This window comes from Ochotona curzoniae, unplaced genomic scaffold, assembly GCF_017591425.1.
Source record: "Ochotona curzoniae isolate NIBS_2020 unplaced genomic scaffold, NIBS_Ocur_1.0 contig_908, whole genome shotgun sequence".
NCBI lineage: Eukaryota > Metazoa > Chordata > Mammalia > Lagomorpha > Ochotonidae > Ochotona > Ochotona curzoniae.
The window spans coordinates 15,417,585-15,439,255 of record NW_024466607.1 but is presented as its reverse complement, the minus strand read 5'-3'; the positions used below and the strand labels follow the sequence as shown (position 1 = coordinate 15,439,255).

At 50.3% G+C, this 21,671-nt stretch overlaps 2 protein-coding genes across 6 annotated transcripts in view; both read left to right on the top strand.

Annotated features, from left to right (window-relative positions):
- Positions 1–588: 588 nt before the first annotated feature.
- GPX1 (glutathione peroxidase 1) lies at positions 589–1,724 on the top strand. Of its 3 annotated transcripts, none has more exons than XM_040994465.1 (2): positions 589–798; positions 1,177–1,724. In XM_040994465.1, exons 1-2 carry the CDS (start codon positions 694–696, stop codon positions 1,534–1,536), a joined length of 465 nt encoding a protein of 154 aa, XP_040850399.1. In that variant the 5' UTR covers positions 589–693; the 3' UTR covers positions 1,537–1,724. The 3 variants fall into 3 exon arrangements, with proteins under 3 accessions (XP_040850399.1, XP_040850398.1, XP_040850397.1); XM_040994464.1 differs by having other exon boundaries at positions 592–936; positions 1,180–1,724; XM_040994463.1 differs by having other exon boundaries at positions 600–936.
- Positions 1,725–13,921: 12,197 nt separating this feature from the next.
- USP4 (ubiquitin specific peptidase 4) overlaps positions 13,922–21,671 on the top strand; it is a 33,528-nt gene continuing 25,778 nt past the window's right edge. For 2 of the 3 annotated variants that reach the window (XM_040994455.1, XM_040994454.1), the window contains exons 1-3: positions 13,922–14,051; positions 17,309–17,436; positions 20,847–20,977. In XM_040994455.1, the coding sequence (XP_040850389.1) occupies positions 13,951–14,051; positions 17,309–17,436; positions 20,847–20,977 (360 nt within the window). In that variant the 5' untranslated portion in view covers positions 13,922–13,950. The remainder of the gene's footprint in view (positions 14,052–17,308; positions 17,437–20,846; positions 20,978–21,671) is intronic. The other variant, XM_040994457.1, reaches the window with a different exon arrangement.

Below are 21,671 nucleotides of genomic sequence, written 5' to 3'. Positions count from 1 at the left end.
TTCCCCCCACCCCCAACCCAGCGCTACCCTGACTCCTCCTCCTCAAGAATACGGAAATGAGTGTCCTGTGCCAGTCATGTTCGCAGAGTTGGCAATGGCACCACGGGAGGTACTGGGCACACCTAGGGCACAGCCTGAAAGGGAGGAAGCCAAGGGAACCTGGAAAATGAGCTTGCTCAGAGCCAGACCTGCCCTAGTACCATGGAGTCCCTTGCTCAGATCCTGCCTGGCAGCGTCTGCCAATGTCATACAAAAGGGCACCACAGTGCCCCATAAGAGCACTGTTTGTGTTGCTATCGCCGGCAGCCAGGCCCCTTTGCCGAAGCCCCACACCCTGAGGAACTTCTGCTGGAGAAACCCGAGTCCTCCATGAGGCCCTCAGCAGCGCAAACACGGCTGGCCACCCCCGGGCCCGCGCTGCGTTGGACGGGCTGGACCAGACATGCCCCTGGCTCCTCCCGGCTTGGGTGGAGCAAGCCTCCCAGATGGCCGAATCCTCCCGCCTGCTTAACCGCGGGAGAGGGAGGGACCAAGACCCTTCGGGGAGGGCGGAGGCCGGATGAGGCGGGACCCTCGGGCCCGGAAAAGTGCTCGTGCACGTGACCCTACCTCTGCCAGTTAAAAGGAAGCGCCTCCGAGCACCATTGTTTCGCGGGCTTGGAGTTGGACCTGTAGTGCTCTGTCGCTGACGCCATGTGTGCGGCTCAGATGGCAGCGGCTGCCCAGTCGGTGTACGCCTTCTCGGCGCGGCCACTGGCCGGCGGGGAGCCCCTGAACCTGGGTTCCCTGCGCGGCAAGGTGCTGCTTATTGAGAATGTGGCGTCGCTCTGAGGGACTACGGTCCGGGACTACACCCAGATGAACGAGCTGCAAGAGCGCCTCGGACCCCGGGGCCTGGTGGTGCTCGGCTTCCCGTGCAACCAGTTTGGGCATCAGGTGCGCGGGGCGGGGGCGTGCAGCCATGGTGGGGTGTGCAGGCGGGGCGGGCAGCCTTCCTCTCCCTCCCCTGTGCTCACTTCCCTTTGCAAGCTGGTCTATTCTGGAATTCAGCCCCGCCCTGGGGTTGGGCTACGCCGGCCACATCCTGATGACTCATCCACAGACTTGTTTGTGGCTGCAAGTTTCCATGACCTTCCTTGGCCCGGTGCATCCTAGTTGCCCTTGTGTCTCCCGCAGGAGAATGCCAAGAACGAAGAGATCCTGAATTCGCTCAAGTATGTCCGACCGGGAGGCGGGTTCGAGCCTAACTTCATGCTCTTTGAGAAGTGCGAGGTGAATGGCGCCAAGGCCCATCCACTCTTTGCCTTCCTGCGGGAGGCCCTGCCTGCGCCCAGCGACGACCCCACCGCGCTCATGACCGACCCCAAATTCATCACGTGGTCCCCGGTGTGCCGCAACGATGTGGCCTGGAACTTTGAGAAGTTCCTCGTGGGCCCCGACGGCGTCCCGGTGCGTCGGTACAGCCGCCGATTTCCCACCATCGACATCGAGCCCGACATCACAGCCCTGCTGGCCCAAGAGTCCCGCGGCGCCTAGGCCTTGCCCCACTTCCTGGCAGCTGGGCAGTGGCCTGCTGCTCTATGGGGGTTTCATCCATGAGGGTATTCCTCCTAAAATGTGCATGGAGGAATGCTTGATGTCCCAGAAACCCCCAGATGGGCACGCTGGTCCCATTTGTCCAGCCTCCCCTGTTTCCCTCATTAATAAAATGCTGAGTGCCAGCAGGCTGGTGTGTGTGTGTGTCATATGTCACTGTTGCCCTCGCTGAAGGCAATCTTAAACCTTTTTCCTAGCCAGGTCTGTCCTGGCCCTTCCACCCTTTCCCATTTGTGGAAGAGTCCGGCTAAGTCCCTGTGGGTTTCTCCTGCCAGGACATGCAGTGGGGCCATCCTGAGGCTCAGCTGCAAGAAAGGGTCCTGAGCCCAAAAGAGGAAGCTGCACTGAGGATTCCCTGCCTGCGCCAAACTCAGAAGAGTCCACCTCATTCCACCTGTGGCCTCTGCAAGTGTTAACTCCACACAAGCTCCTTGTGAACTCTGGGAGCTCCTGACAGCCGCTCTCCCTCTAATGTGAGAGATCTTTCCTTGGGCTCCCTTGTTCTAACAGCTGCTCCGATGCCAAGGGAGTGGGGGGATAGGTGTCTCACCGGCTGACCGTGACACCCAGCACTTTAGTGTGATGCCACCTTCAGTCACAGTTTGGTGGCATATCTCAGAGGACAGCTGCTGCTTTGTGACCCACCCCTTTTCTTCTCTGCTCAGGGGCAGCAGCATAAAGACAGGACTGTTTTTTTTTTTTTAATCAGTGCAGGAGGCCTTTGCCTGGTCTTACTTCTTGAGCAGATAGGGACCCCAGGATGTGTGGACCAGAGGTTCCATTTGCTGACTCAAGGCCCTCCCAGTGTGTCTGCCAACTCAGCTTTACCTCTGGCCCTTAAGTAGCATTCCTTACTACTACTCTCGCCCTTCCCCACCACACTCCACCTGCCTTCAGATCCTGAAAGAATGAGACTGCACCTGCTTGCTCTAGTTCTCTGGCTCCCACTCCTGCTGACCATGACTTACCAACCCTGGCTAAAAAGCCTCTCCAACTCGGTGCCCTGAGGTGAGGAGATCCAGGAGAAATTGTCTTGCACCCTGTGGTCCCCACCCTTCGGGGCTCCACAGGACTCCCGTGAGCCTAGTTTGCATCTGGTCAGCTTCCCCAGCAGTTGAGTGGCAGGTAGGCAACAGCTGATAACCTCAGAGCCACAGGGAGGGCCTGGCAGGTATTTGTCAGTTACCGTACAAATGGACATTCACATAGGCCCAAGCAGGGACATCTGACACCAGAGTGAACAGTGCTACCCTTATGGCTAGGTAAATTCCTGTGTGCCCATGCCCGCTCAGTCTCATGTCCCACAGCTGTCTTTACCAAAGCCACATTTCTCCCCTTCTACAACACTCATCATTTAGTCCTGTGCCAGATACTCTATGGGTGTCTCAAGAAGGCACCAGGACACTAATTAGGAAAAATACACAGTATGATAACTGAAAGCTCAGGGTGCCTTGAGGACAAATAAAGGCACCTAATCCCGGTTCTTGGAGGAAGTGAGTGAAACTGCAAGGAGGAGTTAAAGTAAAGCCAAGAGCTGATTTGAGGGTAGGGTATGGGGATGCAGACAAGCAGGGAATACAAGGATTCAAGGACCTGAGATGTTGAAAGATGACAATACCAAGAGGAATAAGTGATGGGGCCAACACTGTGGTGTTAGCAGGTCAAGCCACAGTGCCGGTTCAAGTCCTAGCTGCTGCACTTTCCATCCAATTCCCTACTAAGAGGCCTGGGAGATCAGTATAGGATGGCCCAATTGCTCATACCCCCGCACCCTTGTGGGAGAACCAGATGAAGCTCCTGGCTTTAGTCTGACTCAGCCCAGCCCCTGCCATTGCAGTAATTCCAAAAATGAACAAGCAGATGGAAAACCTGTCTATATCTCTCCCTCACCCCCTCTATAACTTTTTTTTTTTTTTAAGAGAGATGTTGTATCAAGGGGCAGATTGGTACAGAATCAAGATGTTGCTTGTGGGGGTGAATGTGCAGTGGGTTAAGCCCCTGCTTGTAATCTTTGCATCCCATTAGAGTGCTAACTTGAGTTTCAGTTACTTGCCCTGCATAACACAAGCACTTGGGTCCCTGCCACCTGTGTGGGAGACAAGCAAGGAGTTCCTATCTTCTGGTTCAGATTGGCCCAGATCTGACTATCATAGCCATTTATGGCAAACAGGGAAGTGTGGGCGGACCAGCAGATGAAAGATTCTCTTTCCATTCTGCTCCATCATTCAAATGAATAAATTTTTTTAAAGATTTATTAGTTTTTATTGGAAAGGCAGATGTACAGAGAGGAGGAGAAACAGACAGGAAGATCTTCTGTCCAATGGTTCACTCCCCAAGTGGCCATAATGGCCAGTGCTGTGCCAATCCGAAGCCAGGTGCCAGGAACTTCTTTCCAGGTCTCCCACACAGGTGCAGGGTCCCAGTGCTCTGGGCCATCCTCAACTGCTTTCCCAGGCCACAAGCAGGGAGCTGGATGGGAAGTGGAGCTGCCAGGATTAGAACCGGCGCCCACATGAGATCGCAGCGCATTCAAGGCGAGGACCTTAACCACTAAGTTATCGAGCCAAACCCAAATAAATAAATCTTTTTAAAAGATGCCTCTTTGAATATTTGCATCAAATTTTTCACAGTGCCTGAATTTCTCTTAATTCTAATTTCCTGTTAATGCACAAGCTGGGAGTTGGCAGCTCATGTAGTTGAATCCCTGCGACTCACATGAGTAACCTGGGTTGAGGTCCTGGCTCCCGGCTTCAGTCCCTGGTCATTAGAGGTATATGAGACATACATCAATGGATGGCAGTTACCTCTTATCATCTCTCTCTCTGCCTGTCAAATTTTAAAACATATTTTAAAAATGTGTTACATGGAGTATCTAGATGATGGAACCTGAGGCAGTATTTACAAGACTCAGGAAGGGCCCGATGCAGTAGCCTACTGGCTAAAGTCCTTGCCTTGCATGCTCTGGAATCCCATATGGGTGCCGGTTCTAATCCTGGCACCCTGCTTCCCATCCTTGTGGCCTGGGAAAGTAGTCAAGGATGGCCCAAACCCTTGGGACCCTGCACCCAAGTGGAAGACTCAGAAGTCACTCCTGGCTCCTGGCTCTGGATTGGCTCAGTTCCAGCCATTGCAGCCTCTTGGGGAGTGAATCAACAGACAGAGGATCTTCCTCTCTGTCTCCTCTTCCCTGTGTATCTCACTTTCCAATTAGAAAAAAAAAAAAATCATAATTAAAAAAAAAACTGTTTGTTCCCAGCATGGTGGCCTAACGGCTAAAGTCCTCGCCTTGAAAGCACCAGGATCCCATATGGGTGCCAGTTCTAATCCCGGTGGCTCCACTTCCCATCCAGCTCCATGCTTGTGGCCTAGGAAAGCAGCCGTGGACGGCCCAAAACCTTGGGACCCTGCACCGTGTGGGAGACCTGGAAGAAGTTCCTGGATTTTGGCTTCGGATCTGTGCAGTGCCGGCCGTTGCAGTTTGGGGAGTGAATCATCAGAGGGAAGATTTTCCTGTCTGCCTCTCCTCCTCTCTGTATATCTGACCTTGCAATTAAAAAAACAAAACAGGGCCCGGCGCGGTGGCGCAAGTGGTTAAGTCCTCGCCTTGCACACCCGGGATCCCATATGGGCGCCGGTTCTATCCCGGCAGCCCCGCTTCCCTTCCAGCTCCCTGCCTGTGGCCTGGGAAAGCAGTCGAGGACGGCCCAAAGCTTTGGGACCCTGCACCCGCGTGGGAGACCTGGAAGAGTCTCCTGGCTTCGGATTGGCATAGTATCGGCCGTTGCGCTCACTTGGGGAGTGAATCATCGAACGGAAGATCTTCCTCTCTGTCTCTCCTCTCTGTATATCCACCTTTCCAATAAAAAATAATAAAAATAAAATCTTAAAAAAAAACAAAAAAAACCAACTTCATCTATTTAAAAAGAGAGAGACTCAGAAAGAGGAGGAAAGTTTAAAGGCAAAGGTCAGCCAAAGGAGAGGCAGTGGCCACCCCGAGGACGAGGTAGGCCTCTGAGTTCCTAATGCTTCTGGCTAGGGGCAGAGAGTGGCAGCTAGGGAGACAGGAGAAAACCAAGAAGCAGAGGGAAAGGACATTTCATAAAGAAGGGTATTATCCTGATGACCACCACCCCCCAAACTCCTGATGCCTGCTAACTGCTAATGCCCACCCTGGGAGATAGGGATGACAGCTCAAAAGAATTGGGCTTCTGCCACCCTTCTAGGAGACCCAAACTGAGTTCCAAGTTCCTGGGTATGGGCATGTGGGAGTAAATCAATTCTCTTGCTCTCACTGTCTCTGAGTCTCACAAACTTTTGAAAAAAACATGAATGAAAGAAAGGAGCCACCTGTGTGCTTGTGGACTGAGCATGGTTCAGCCAGTGCAGGCTCTGGGCAAAGCTGGAAGAGGGCCAGCAAGTCCTTCTCTGGGAATGCAGCGCAGAGAAATCAGTCACTTGTGACTGTGTGTGGGCCCTGGACCATGTACAGGAAAAATGGACTGCAGAGTCCAGGAGCCTGGGGTCTGACTCAGTAACCCACCCATTGGGGAGCCCACTCCACACTCCCCTTCCTTGTCCTTGGAGCTGGGCATCCCAGGCCACTTAGGCTGGGCCACAGGATGGAACCCGGGAACCAGGGGCTTTCCATACTGATGCCAACCTTTTGCCCTGAGGCTGCCTGATGATTCAGCCTTCTCACCCACTTTCTTTTCCTTCTGTTTATGCCTCAGGCTGGGAGGGATGGGGATTTCTGGCTTCCCCTGCGCCAGGTCCTGCCTGGGGAGCATTCCAGCAGCCCATAGTCCTTTCCCTCCCTGTCCCCCCAACACCTGCTTCAGGCACAGCCCTAAGAGCCTGGATGTCTTCCTCCAACATACACACACATTCCTCTTGCTCAAACTTCTAACTGCTGCAGGCCCTGCTCAGCACCCACCTCACCCGGCAGTGACTCAGCAGTGTCAGGCAACAAGTGAAGCAGTACCCGTCACACTTAGCCTTGGGCCTTGATCAGCCAACAGACCTTCTGGGAAGGGGGTGGGGTGGGCTCAACTATTATTCAATGAGGTTGCAAAGCTTCTGTTTCAACAGTTCTTGCAAAAACACTGCTTTTGTTTGGTTTTCTCTTAAACATTAAATTGGATAAAATTAGCTCAGGCACCTCTTGCACAATGAGCTCTTGGTCAAATAACTTCCTTCTTCTAACGGTTTCAAATTAGCTCCACAAAGAATGTTGAGAGTAAGCTTATTTTCAGAGTAGCATTTCTGGCCTGATTAGCATAACAGATCTTTTCAACTTTAGCTTTTGGGTCATACTGAGTTTAAAAAAAAAAAAAAAAAAAGACGCTGGTCAAAGATTTTCCTAAGAAGCCATTATTGTGACTTAGTGAGTTCAGCCTCTGCTTGGACCTGTCCCGTGCATCCATTAGGAGACGCAAAAGAAGCTCCTCGCTTGGGCCTGAACCAGCAGATGGAAGACTGATCACTTTCTCTGTTCACCTTCTGCTCTCCATAACAGTCTCTCAAATAAAATCTTATAAAAAAAAAAAAAAAGAAAAACTTCCCCAAGAGGACATAGCATGGATATATGAAGGGAGGAGACTGTGGCCTCTGTCAGATTATGCTGAATTTTTCATATTTTAAAAAGATTTATTTATTTTTCTTGGAAAGGGAGATATACAGAGAGGAAGATCCTCTATCCAAGAGTGAACCCTTGCCACAACAGCGGGCCAATCCAAAGCCAGGAGCCAGGAGCCTCCTCTGGGTCTCCCATGTGGGTGCAAGGTCACATCAGGAAGCGCAAAGATTGAGGTGATGTGATTGACAGTGTGTGCTGGCAGGGACCCAGCAGCCTTCCCATCATCCCTCTTGCAGACAAATACCTCCCAGGTGCCAGGTAACTGTGGCCCCCAAGACCACAAAACAGGGTCTTTGGATCCTGCTCTGGGGCCAGAGCAGGTTAAGACACCAGCATCTCTGTGGGTATTAATTCAAGAATCAGCTGCTCTACTTCTAATCTACATCTCTACTAAGGCGACTGAGAAAAGCAGTGGAAGATGGCCCAAGTATTTGGGCCCCTGACTCCCACATGAAAGACCTAGATGAACCTCCTGGCTTCAGCCTAGCCCAGACCCGACTGTTGTAGCCTTCTGGGGAGTGAACCAACAGATGAATGACATCTTTCTCTCTCCCATACTATCTTTCAAATAAATGAATACATTGAAAAAATAAAATAAAATAAAGAAAAACCAGGGGGTGAGGGTTGCTTTAGAGCTCAGGCAGCAGGCAGCCCATTCTGGGTGAGGTTCTATGGCTGCACAGGGTAAAGGCAACCTGTTGTTAGGGTCCAAAATCGTCCCACCGTTGGACAGCAAAGAACCAGACATGGATGCAATCAGCAACGGAGTTTATTGAGCTGACTAGCCAGGGTTGAACTCCTCATACGAACACACAGGATCGGTGGATAAAGCAAGACCCCGAGCCAAGGACAAGCCAGATTCTTATAGGCCAGTTTGGCTGTTACAGCAAACCCAGCGCCCGGGAAAACACTGCAATCATTTTAAAGCAAATATGAAACACTCCAATCAAATACAGACAAAACTAAAGCCCTGTGAAATGCCTCAAGTCCCTATTAAATGCCTCAAGTCCCTATTCATCATGACAAGACAAAAACCACTCTAAGCTAAGGGGTTACAGATGCAAACCAATAGGTAACATATCTGTGAAACACAGGACATGTGGCTATTCACTCTTACTCTTATCAGGGCCACTGACCCTTACAGCCTGAGCCTGGGGGCGGGGGGCATGGGGCTCTTTGCTCTTACTCTTATCAGGGCCTGCAGGGGCCCAATGACCCTTACAGCCTAAGCCTGGGTGTGGGGCCTAAATTATTTGTAAAACTTCTCCTTTTTACTTTTAAATTCAAGCTGCTTCTGGCTTATTCAAACTAGTTCTAATATTTAGGCCTTTTAGCATTTTGTTTGCCTCTAACACTGTGACTTCAGCCTCCCCTGTCCTGGATATGGGACTCTGAGAACGTGTACAGGTGTACCAAGTCCACTAGGAAACCAAAGGCTGGATCCCCTGAACATCTTACAACGCATCCTGAAGTGCGCAGTGCTCTCAGCATCAGTAGCTTCGGTTTCCCTCCTAGCCGTGTGTCTACAGGATGACTGTGCTCCTGGTGGCACTTGAATCACATAACGCTGTAATGACCTATGAACCGCTTGGGCCCCAACCATGCCAGGAACACTCGGATGCTAGTGCCCATGAGCATGCCAGAGACACATTTTGTTAGTCAAGTGGGGGGAAAAAATGACTAGTCTCTGAGAAACTCCCTCTGCCTCCTGAGAATTCACTCTGTGCAGAGGGCAAACAAAGACATAAAATGACACCTAAGCACCAACTCAGGGTTAGACTTGAAGGGAATGGAATTAGAGAAATAAAAAGACAGTAGCCACACCTGGATTTAGGGTACCACACCCTCCCTGCCCAAACAGGGTTGGCCACGGAGGGTGGCAAAACCAGAATGAAATCCATGCATCAGCACGACTCCCCAGTGTAAGCAAGACTCCTAGTTCCTCTCAGTGAGACTCAGTATTAGCCTCAGTCACTTTACCCAGAAAACCAATCTTCCTATCAAAAGTTGGAAATTTCTGGGTAGGGAGTTCCTTCCTCCCATGTATACTTCACCCCTTACTTTTGCACCCTTCCCCTGGAAGAGTTAAGGGAGTCAGAGAAAGAAGAAATCAAAAACATTTCTCTCCAGCTGCCACTTTTGGTTAAAATGTGCCCCGTGTTTATGAATCCGGCCATGTGTAACTAACTCTCTGATCGCTGGCCAAGTGGGCACCAGGGTAACTTGGCAGAATTGAGCCCAGTCGAGTATAGAGAAAGCTGTAGTCCAGAGCCAAAGCAAAAATGGTTAGTATTTGAAGTCAAATAGAGTTTAAAGCTCACATACTCAGACATTATGAATTATACCTTCCCAGCCCAAAGTCAAGCAGGGAGTGACCAGGGAGACTTGCTCTCCTGCCCAGGTTGATAGCCCTGGTTGGTCCTGCCTTCTGTCTTCCATTCTTCCGCCTCATGCTCCTGTCTCAAGGAGTGGCTGAGCAGTGGTGGGGTCTGGGTACCCTTAGGCTTCCCTTCTGCTTATAGCATGTCCCCTGGGCTGAAACTGTCACTCCTACCACTTCCTCTGGGATCGCTGCATCATTTCTCCAATAGCAGAAACACTTGGATAGATATGCATGTGTTTCTAATATTCAATTTTAAAAAAATTTACAAAGTTTAAATATGGGGCCCGGCGCGGTGGCGCAAGTGGTTAAAGGTCCTCGCCTTGCATGTCCAGGATCCCATATGGGCTCCGGTTCTAATCCCGGCAGCCCCGCTTCCTTTCCAGCTCCCTGCCTGTGGCCTGGGAAAGCAGTCGAGGACGGCCCAAAGCTTTGGGAACCTGCACCCGTGTGGGAGACCCGGAAGAGGCTCCTGGCTTCAGATCGGCATAGTATCGGCCCGTTGCGCTCACTTGGGGAGTGAATCATCGGATGGAAGATCTTCCTCTCTGTCTCTCCTCTCTGTATATCCGCCTTTCCAATGAAAAAATAATAAAAAAATAAATCTTTAAAAAAAACAAAAAAAACACAAAGTTTAAATATGATGAAAATAATAATGATTTAAAAAAATTTTTTAATTTACTTTTATTGCAAAATCAAATATACAGAGAGGAAGGTCTTCTGTCCAATAGTTCACTCCATAAGCAGCCGTAACGGCTGGAGCTGAGCCAATCCAAAGCCAGGAGCCAGGAGTCTCTTCCAGGTCTCCCACGTAGGTGCAGGGTCCCAAGGATTTGGGCTGTCCTTGACTGCTTTCCCAGGCCACAAGCAGGGAGCTGGATGGGAAGAGGGGCTGCTGGGATTAGAACTGTTGTGCATATGGGATCTTGGTGCGTTCAAGGCAAGGACGTTAGCCACTAGGCTACTGCTCTGAGCCCTTTTTACTTTTTTAATTTTTGCAAAAGATTTATTTACTTTTATTGGAAAGGCAAATTCACAGAGAGAAGGACACAGAGAAAGATCTCTCATCCACTGATTAACTCCCCAAATGGTTGTGATAGCCAGAGCTGAGCTGATCCAAAACCAGGAGCTTCTTCTGAGTTTCCACTGCAGGTGCAGAGTCCCCAGGTCAAAATCAGGGAACTGGAAGGAAAGTCGAGCAGCAGGAGCATGAACTAATGCTCCAATGGGATCCCAGCACATGCAAGGCAAGGACTTTAGCCACTAGGCTATCATGATGATCCCAAAAATAAATCTTTTTTTTTTTTATTGGAAAGGCGGATATACAGAGAGGAGAGACAGAGAGGAAGATCTTCCGTCCGATGATTCACGTCGATGTTATGCCAATCCGAAGCCAGGAGACTCTTCCAGGTCTCCCACGCGGGTGCAGGGTCCCAAAGCTTTGGGCCGTCCTTGACTGCTTTCCCGGGCCACAGGCAGGGAGCTGGAAGGGAAGCGGGGCTGCCGGGATAGAACCGGCGCCCATATGGGATCCTGGGCGTGCAAGGCGAGGACCTTAACCACTGCGCCACCGCGCTGGGCCCCCAAAAATAAATCTTAAAAAAAAAAAGAGAGAGAGCAAAGAAAGAATTCACTTGAAAGTGCAATGAGGCCAAGAGCTGTCATGTGCCAGGCCCATATTTTTGATATTTTAAAAGATTTATTTTACTTTCATTTGAAAAGTGTAGTTAAGAGTGGAGACATAGGGCCTGGCTCAGTGGCCTAGTGGCTAACATCTTCGCCTTGATCCCATATGGGTGCTGGTTCTAATCCTGGCAGCTCCACTTCCCATCCACTTCCCATCCAGCTTCCTTGACTTGGGAAGGCAGTCAAGGATGGCCCAAAGCCTTGGGACCTTGTACTCACGTGGGAGATCTGGAAGAAGCTCCTGGCTCCAGATCGGCACAGCACCAGCCGTCGTGGTCACTCGAGGAGTGAGTCTTTCTCTCTGTCTCTCCTCCTCTCTGTATATATGACTTTGTAATAAAAATAAATAAATCTTTATAAAATAATCAAAAATAAATTAAATTTATTATGAAAAAAAAGTTGGGTAAGGAGTTGAACCAGCATCTGTATGGGATGCTGGTGCCATAGGCAGAATCCTAGCCCACTATACCATTTCCAATATTTTTTATTAGACTATGTTCTTCTTTCTACTGTTGTTGAGAACTGACTAGAACAGTAGAGGACAAACTCCCCCAAAAAAAAAAAAAAGGGGAAGCAGACTCCCTGTGAGGTAGGTTCTAAGGTGATGTTACTAATGAACTTTTTTTCCTACAAAAAGCATGGCCAAATAGTGTTTCTCCGGTGCCAATGCTCAACAGATTGAAAGCAGTTTCACCTGCCAGGAGTCATCGCCCGGGCTCCCAGGACACAGAACCATCAAGTGCTGGCTTACTTCTACTTGCAGGAGAGTAGATGAGGTTATTCAAGGTTCTTTGAATTCCCTGTTTACTTTCCCATGTTACCTACCCAAGTGCCAAGAGGCCTCTGTCATCAGGCCACAGGTGTGTGATGGATGACCCAAGCAAAGTCACTTCAGAGAGCCCACATGCAACGCAGACAGAGGAAACCCGTTCAACCGTCTCACCAGACCCTCACTCGCCTGACTCCCCTTCCTCTAGTCCTCACCATGGGTACTCACCAGTGTCTCCTCTTCTTTGGTCACAATTCCCTGTGGGCCTTGGGAGGACCTACAGCCATTTTCTTAGTGGTATACCTCCTCCAAAGCCGGCTTGCCACTGCTGGCTGCACCTGTGCTTCAGACTGGCTAAAACCGGCCTGAGGCCGCCCACCCTTTGATCTTATCCTGCCCCTTCTAGAAATTCCCTGCCAGTTCTTCCCTCCCCACCCCCAACACCATAACTTTCAGTTACAGCTCTAGGCTTCCAGTGTTTTCTTCACACCCCCTACTCAAATGAAGGTTTTTTTTTTTTGTGGATGGGATTGTGCCTGGCATTCCTATAGCCTGAGGGAGTCCCAGCTCCAAATACAGCTTGGCACGAGCATAGGAGGGCAGGAACGGGGTCTCCTTGGTATTTTTTTTTTCCCTCGGAGGGCAGAGGCTGCTAGACAGGAGAATGAGGACTGCTGGGCCTCCTGGTTTGGGGCTTCTCCTTCTAGGAGGAGTATTTTCCTTGGGGAGTGAGGAGGGAGACTTAGGCAGTAGTGACCAGAGCACCTAACAGGGAGAACGCCTCCATAGCTGCCTCCTTCCCCGCTTGCGATCGCCCCTGTGTGGCAGCTCCTCTCCCTGACAGGGCAAGCCGCCCAGAGAGGTGGGGCCGCAAGCGGAATTGGGCAGGGGGCCGGATCATTGTGCCAGAGAGCGCCTGGCTGAAGTGTAGGGGCTCCTGGCACTCCCCAGGAACCCTGATGAGGCCTTCATTAGGGTCGCTAAGGGTTCCCCCAAAGTCCCTTGCTAAAAGCGGAACAGCTGGGGTGAAGACGAAAAACCCAAGCTCCAGGGATTCCTGCACTTGGTTGGCCGGTGTTTAGGAACAAGATAACCCCCTCATGCCTGGGATCGGGGAGCCCGGGAGGTCGTGGGGTCTGATTTCCCTCAGCTTAACCCGGCTGGATAGAGGCCCAGCGGGCCCCACTCTGAGCAGAGAAAAGGGTGCTTGGGCCCGGCGCAAGTGGTTAAGGTCCTCGCCTTGCACGTCCGGGATCCCATATGGGCGCCGGCTCTATCCCGGCAGCCCCGCTTCCCTTCCAGCTCCCTGCCTGTGGCCCGGTAGAGCAGTCGAGGACGGCCCAAAGCTTTGGGACCCTGCACCCGCGTGGGAGACCCGGACGAGTCTCCTGGCTTCGGATTGGCACAGCACCGGCCGTTGCGCTCACTTGGGGAGTGAATCATCGGACGGAAGATCTTCCTCTCTGTCTCTCCTCTCTGTATATCTGCCTTTCCAATAAAAAAATAATAAAAATAAATCTTAAAAAAAAAAGAAAGAAAAAGGTGCCTGACGAGGACTCCGCCTAACGTGTAGCCTAACGTGTAGCCTGCAGGGTAGAAGAAGGTGGAAGCCCTTCTGTCGGCTCAACATCCTCGGGGTACGATCTGCTCCTCCCGCCCCTCGACAACCCCGGCCTCCCCGTCGCCCCTGCCCCACAGCGCATGCGTAGGAGACAGGGCCCGGCGGGGGAGGGCGCGTCGAGAACTCGGCAGGGAGGCGCGGCGCAAGGTGGGGCCGGCGCGCGCACACGGGCGTGCGTACGTATGTACGTGCGTGGGCGCGTCCCAGAGCACGTTGTGCGTGGGGCGGATGTCCGGGCCGGCTGGGCCCGGGCCGCGGACGAGATGGCGGAAGGCGGAGGCTGCCGTGAGCGACCGGATGCCGAGACCCAGAAGTCCGAGCTCGGAGCCTTAATGAGGACCACGCTCCAAAGGGGGGCGCAGTGGTAAGCACCGGGTTGTGTCCTTCTGTCGCTCAGAACCAGGACGGGGGAGAGAGGGAGGGTGCTGCTGCTGAGGGGCAGGACCCCTTCTTCTCGACTTGTATAGAATTCGCGTGGGGGGCGGTGGTCCTTGGCCCTCTAAGAGTGACCTGACACCCGGCCCTTCGGGAGAGGAACCCCAGAATGGCTTCAGGGATCGCGCGCGTGGCCCTGGAAGTGGTTCTGGCCCTTTTTCGGAGGCTCAGGAGGGGGCGGGCCCGGCTGCTGCTCGTGGGCAACGTGGGGGAGAGCCCTCGTCCCCGAGTGGTCCGGCCCTCGCAGACCTCGCTTCCGTGGGCGGAGGCCAACATGGGAAGTTGGCACTTTGTAACTTGTGCACTGCCGGGAAGATGTGTCCAGGACTACGGCACGTCCAACCCCCCCCACCCCCCCGCCCGGAGCCCTAGATGCTTTTGACAGAATCGTGGCCAAGGCCTCTGCGTATGGAAGAAACAGTGGCCTAGATCCCACAGCTCAACAGCATGATGAAAAAGTTTAAGAGTTTTAAAAGAGCCCAGGCTGAGCTGGGAGGCTTCGGGATAGATTGTGGAATGTGAAGGGGGTGGGGGTAAGATCAGGGACTTTAAGGAAAAAAAAATGTGCCTGATTCTTAAAATTCCACTTTTTTTTTTTTCGTGAATGGACTGTGCGAAGCACCCTTAGACGTTCCACAAATAGACTCCTCGGTGGCGGTACTGTGTGGGAGGCAAAAACTCGATTTTGCCTTTGAATGTAATTGGGTGTCATCTGCCTTGAAGAAGGCAGCAGAGAAATGTTGGAGACAGAGAAAGAGCTTCCATTCGCTGGGTCATTTCCCAAACGTTGCTGTCCCCTGGAGCTGGTCCGGGAGATCCCAAGGACCTCCGCTGTCTTTTGCTAACATTCCCATGCGTGTTTGTAGGATGCTGAAGTGGAACAGGAGCATCCAGCTCTGAAACTGGTACTCCTCCACGGGATGCCAAGTCTCGAGCAGCCACTTGACTCGCTGTGCCACAATGCCAGCCCCATAACAGGGCTTTTCAATGTTGATCTGGAGCTCCCCAAGCTGTGACAGGCGAGGCAAGCATAAGGTGTTACATGAAGGCTGAGTAAGGTGTTACATGAAGGCTACTCAGCCGTAGTAGAGGAAGTTCTTAGATGGATTCAGATCATGTAGTGTACGAGCTGCAGGGGCTGAGGGAAGAGCATTGCAGAGATTGTCTGAGGCCTTTGGGGAGTGCATGATACCCTCTGAGGTTAACCTTAATATTGGAAGCACTCGCCAATGTACCTTTTTAATTTAATTTTTAAATTTGAAAAGCAAAAGGAGTAATGGACAGGGAAGGGTTTTTTTCCATGCATTGGTTTACACCACAAGTGACTGGATACCTGGCCACCTGGAAACCTGGGGCTGGTCCTGGCTGAAGACTGTAGCCCAGAACTGCATTGGGGTCTCCCACACAGATGGCAAGGACCCAGGCCTCTGGACCATCTTCCACTGCCTCCCCAGGAACATTAGGGAGCTGGTGTGAATGCAGGATAGCCGGGACTCAAACCGGTGCTCCGGCATGTGATGTTCAACGTCATATAGCAGCTTCACCTGTTGTACCACTGAGCTGGCCTCACCAGTACCATTGTTGCTGCTTTACAGAAATCAAACCCCGAATTCTCAAACCACCTAATGATTCATTTCAAATATAATCAGGTTAATTAAGCAGAAAAAAACATTAAATTGAATGTAAAATGCAGCTTAATAGTTTTTTGTTTGTTTTTATAGATTTACTTATTTTTATTGGAAAGGTAGATTTTTTACAGAGTAGGAAAGACAGATCTTTTATCCACTGTTTCCCTTTCCAAGTGGCTGCAGTGACTGGGGCTGAACTGACCTGAAGCCAGAAGCCAGGAGCTTCTTCCAGGTCGCCCATGAGGTGTAGAATTCCAAGGACTTAAGCCATCCTCCACTGCTTTCCCGGGCCGTAATACATTGCTGGATGGGAAGTGGAGCAGTTGGAACATGAACCAGTTCCCATATGAGATGTTTGGTTTGCAGGAGGAGGATTAGTCTGTTGAGCCATTGTGCTTGCCCTCAACTTAATATACTTTTTTAAAAAGATGTATTTATTTTTTATTGGAAAGGCAGATATACAGAGAGGAGAGACAGAGAGGAAGATCTTGTATCCGATGATTCACTTCCCAACTGGCCGCAACGGCTGGAGCTGAACCAATCTGAAGCCAGGAGACTCCTCTGGGTCTCCCACGCGGGTGCAGGGTCCCAAAGTCTTGGGCAGTCCGCCACTGCATTCCCAGACCACAAGCAGAGAGCTATATTGGAAGCAGGGCTGCCGGGATTAGAACCGGTGCCCATACGGAATCCCAGCGTGTTCAAGGTGAGGATCTTAACTGCTACACTATCATGCCGGGCCATTAACTTAGTATTTTTTGAGCACATGTTCTTTATCTGTGTGTGTGGATTGGTACACATGCAAGTGTTTGAACCTTTTTGGGTATCTAATTTGATCCTCAGAGGAAAGCTGAAGCGAATGATGTCATGATTCTATTTTCCTCAAGAAACTAATTTTATGCTGTACATGTTGAGCAAAAGTAGGGTAACCAGATTGGACAAGGACGTAACTTGTTTAAAGGCAAACATGATTTTATGCATTGCAAGACTCCATTTAAATAAGCATTTTAAAGTTAGTCGTTTCTCTATTATTTTCTGTTTTTCAACATTGATTTCACTTAGTGGATGCTTTCCCTGGGCCAGGCACTTGGTACTATATGGGACTAGCCTTGTTTCTGATCCTGAGAATTTTTTTTTTTTGTGGGAATTACTCGTTCCCAATGCACAAGACCATAAAAAAAGATTACAGAAGGGGCCAACATTGTGACGTGGCAGGGTAAGCTGCCTCCTACAATGCCAGTCTTCCATAGCAGAACGCTGGTTTGAGTCCTGACTGGTCGGCTATTGATCCAGCTCCCTGCTGATGCTCCTGGGATAGCAGCAGAAAACAGCCCAAGTACTTTGGGCCCCTGTCACCCATGTAAGAGACTTGGATGGAGTCCTTTTGGCCTGACCCAGCCCCAGTGTTGTGGCCATTTGGTGAGTGAGCCAGCTGCTGAACATCTCTGTCTCTCCCGCTGTCATTCTCTCAAATTCTACAAAATAAATAAATAAGGGGGCAGCTGCAAAAGCTTAACAGTGTTGGCTTTTCTGCTCCTGCCAATCTTTGTCTGTCTCTTAGGTATCTTATCGACAGTCGGTGGTTCAAGCAATGGAAGAAGTACGTGGGCTTCGATAGCTGGGATGTGTATAATGTGGGCGAGCATAACCTGTTTCCAGGCCCGATAGACAACTCTGGACTCTTCTCAGGTATAGTACTATGTACTTTTTTTTTTTTTAATTGGAAAGGCGGATATACAGAGAGGAGAGACAGAGAGGAAGATCTTCTGTCCGATGATTCACTCCCCAAGTGAGCGCAACGGCCGATGCTATGCCGATCCGAAGCCAGGAGTCTTCCCAGTGTCCCACGCGGGTGTAGGTTCCCAAAGCTTTGGGCCGTCCTCGACTGCTCTACCGGGCCACAGGCAGGGAGCTGGAAGGGAAGCGGGGCTGCCGGGATAGAGCCGGCGCCCATATGGGATCCTGGGCGTGCAAGGCGAGGACCTTAACCACTTGTGCCACTGCGCCGGGCCCCAGTACTGTGTGCTTTCTAAAAGCTCCCTGTTCCCGTGGGCATTGGCCCAAAGTCTTGTGTGTCTGTAACAGGGACACTCTGAATCAACCTTCCTGGCTTGATGATGCAGAAGCAAGTGTCCTCAGCTGGCATGTGATAAGCATGTCTTAGAGACCCTTAGGGTGAAATTAAGCTGCTTTTTTTTCCCCAAGTAACTTCTTCTAACCCTAGCAAGTTTTTGATGTTTTAAATCTCATTCTCTCTCTCTGCAAATTTGCTGTGGAATAGTATGTGGAGTGCTAAGAAGTAAGGTATCATTTTGAAACTGCATTTGAAATTTAGAGACCAGAAGTTTTGGTGGTTGTCTTAGTGTAGTATATTGAGACTGTGTTTGTTCTAGAAGTAGTGTGAAGAAAGCTCGGAGTTCAGTAGACAGTAGATATGCGGTCAACCCGCAGGGGAAACTGGCCCAAGTGATTCGTAGTTGAGTAGGGGGTGGCTTTTACCCACAGGTGGTTGAGGCAACACAGTCAGCCTATTAGTTAATGCTGCGCCTTGTTTGGCCTAACTCCACTTCTTGTAGGATGGGGTGAACAGTGCTGTGATGGGAACGAGATTGGGCTGTCTGCTTCACCTAGACCTTCAGCCCTCACGGTTGTAAATTGGTGGTGTGGTGATGTGGAGGAGTGGAGGCAGGCCCTTGGGTTGCTCATGAAAGCTGAGTTGGATCTTGTCTCTCTGTTTCCTGGCTTCGCAACTTATCCTTCTGTGTGTCTTGTGCTTCACTGCCCCGGCAGACCCCAGGCTAATGAAGCTGCCTGCCTTGGCCTGTAAGCCTCCACAGCCATGAACTGCAATCAGACTTCCTTTCTGTAATGAATACCTTCACCAGGTATTTAGCTGTGGGAATGTAAGCCTGACTAGTACAATCAGGAAGGTGGTTAAACATGAGGTTTGACCCACACACCTAAGATCAGCCTGGTAATTTTGAAATGTGAGCAGTGCTGCTGCAGTTCAGTCCTTGTGCTAGCAGAGGCTTAAATGGTACTAACCATTTCATTTGCTTTGTTTCTCGGTGTAGGTTAGAGAGTGTACTAGGCTCTCAGGAATTACATAGCTCTGTGTTCACACTTTGTTTTTTCCATCTTTAGTTAAAAGGGTTTTTTAAAGATTTATTTTTATAATGGAGGCAGATTTACAGAGACAAGGAGAGACTTTATTTATTTATTTAAGATATATGGAGAGGAGGAGTTACAGATAGAAATATCTTCTGTCCAGGCCCTATGCAGTAGCCTATTGGCTAAGGTCCTCAGCTTGCATGAGCCAGCATCCCATATGGGCACCAATTCATGTCTGGCGGCTCCACTTCCCATCCAGCTCCCTGCTTGTGGTCTGTGATAGCAGTAGAGGACAGCCCAAAACCTTGAGACCCTGCACCCATTCCTGAGACCCAGAAGAGGCTCCAGGTTCCTGGCTTTGGATCCTGCTCTGGTCATTGTGGCCACTTGGGGAGTGAACCAGCAGATGAAAGATCTTTCGGTCTCTCCTTTTCTCTGCAATGGCCTGAGTTGCTTCTCTGGGTCTCTCACATGGGTGCAGGGTCCCAAGGTCTTGGGCTGTCCTCTACTGCTTTCTCAGACCACAAACAAGAAGCTGGATGGAAAGTAGAGCAGGTGGGACACAGACTGGTGCCCATATGGGATCCTGGCACATGCAAGGTGAGGGTTTAACCACTGACCCATTGTACCAACCAGATGTATTTTTTTAATGATTCATTTGAGGGTGACAGGAAGAGACAGAGAAAGGCAGATTTTTATTTTTTGGTTCACGTGATTTTTTTTTTTTTTTTTAGCATGAATACGTTGGACAAATCTGGTTTCTTTTTATCAGAAAGAAAGATCTACTGAGAGAAAGATTTTCCAGTCACTGCTTCATTCCCTTAATGGCTGCAACAATGGAGCAGAGCTGGTCTGTGCCAGAAGCTGGGTGTTTCCTCCAGGTCTCCCATGTGGGTGTAGGGCCCATGAACTTGAGTCATTCTTTACTGCTTTCCCAGGCTACACACAGGGAGTTCAGTGGGAGTTAGGGCAGACTGGACACAAACTGGATATGCAGGAGTGACTGGACATGAGATGCTGGTGCTTGGAGGTGAAGGATTAGTCATTTGAGCCATCACACCGGCCCTGACAAGTCCAGTTTTGAGTGAATATAGTGACTTGGATCAAAATTTTCAGTTAGAAGTGGATATAGTGGATAAGATGCCAGTTAAGACCACGCACTTCGTGTGTCAGAGGACCTGGGCTTGGTATCTAGCTCCCGATTCCAGCATCCTACCTTAGCAGTGCCTGGATACAGCAGTGACAGTTCAGCTCGCTGGGGCTCTGCCTCTCATGTGGGAGACCCAGCTGCAGCCTGGCCTGGTCCCAGCCATTGTAGGTGTTTGGTGAGTGAACCAATAGATAGGAACTTGTCTGTCTCTAAAATAAGTCAATTAAATTGTCAGTTAAGCTTTCTGTACTTGATGTATAGTGTTGTAATAATGACATGTTTGGAAAAATTATCAGTGAAGGCCCTGCGTGATGGCTCAGTGGCTAAATCCTCACCTTGCACGCCCCAGGATCCCATATGGCACTGGTTTGTGTTCCAGCTGCTCCATTTTCCATCCAGCTCCCTGCTTGTGGCCTGGGAAAGCAGCTGAGGACGGCCCATAGCCTTGAGACCCTGTACCTGTGTGGGAGATCTGGAGGGAGTTCCTGGCTCCCTGCTTCAGATCGGCGCAGGTCCAGCCGTTGCGGCTGCTTGGAAAGTGAATCATCGGACGAAAGATCTTTCTCTGTCTCTCCTCTTCTCTGTATATCTGACTTTGCAATGAAAAATAAATAAATCTTTAACAAAAGAAAAAACAGTGGGTAAGGATGAAGAGATGTCAGGTCTGCTCTGTTATGGCCAGTGACAGAAATGTGGACTTTTATACTTGTCCGTTTATATGCTTCTCTTGTTTCAGAAAAATATGTGAGGATAATGGTTAAACAAATGAACAAATAAATCTGGGGGAAAAAGAACAATGGGTTATATGGTTATGTGCTGGGTTTTTTTTCCCCTCCAGATCCTGAGAGCCAGACCTTGAAGGAACACTTAATTGATGAGTTAGACTATGTGTTGGTTCCAACTGAGGCCTGGAATAAATTACTGAACTGGTATGGCTGTGTTGAAGGTCAGCAGCCCATTGTCAGAAAAGTGAGTACATGAACTGTCAAACAGTCTGCTTGGGGTCTGCAGCCACCCCCCAGAACTCTCTGGGATTGGTTTCCTGGGAGGATAAGTGCTTCAAAGGGCTGAGTCAAAGTGGTTGTGGACTTGGTTTGGGTTTATCATAAGGGAATTCTGATTGTGAATAATGATGGGAGAGGCTGCTCACCCAGCATGTTACTGGAGAGTGGCTTCAAGGCACCAGAGCTGCCCAGGGCCTTGGGAGGTGTCCAAGGTGGAGACATGTGATGTGCAGTAATACACTGCTCCATTGTTGTCATTCCTTTCCGATACCACCATTTTTGATTTAAGATGACCTCTTGACACCTTGCTGGGGGGCCTAGTGTGGCATGAAGCCCAGTGAGGAACACTCTGCTTTCCCCTAAGCAGTCCTCTGTGTCACCGGATGTGTGGGAGGAAAGTTGATTTTTTCTCTTTGAAAGATAATGCATGTATGTCAAGAGTTTCCACCGGCTGGTTCCTTTCCGACATTGCTTGGCAGTGACCAGTGCTGGGCCAAGGCTGCTGCTGGGAGCTGAGAATGCAGTCCAGATTTCCCACACATGTGGCACAGTACTTGAGCTATCACTGCTATCTCTCAAGTTCTGCATTAATAGGAAGCTGCACTTAGGGGCCAGAACTGGGAATCAAATGAGGTACTCTGATGTTGGAAATAATCATC

What these genes read in the sequence shown, in the direction of transcription:
- GPX1 (XM_040994465.1), top strand. Translation starts at nt 694, where the DNA reads ATGTGTGCGGCTCAGATGGCAGCGGCTGCCCAGTCGGTGTACGCCTTC. An exon ending in TGGGTTCCCTGCGCGGCAAG is followed by an intron (nt 799 to 1,176) that starts GTGCTGCTTATT and finishes TGTCTCCCGCAG; the next exon opens with GAGAATGCCAAGAACGAAGA.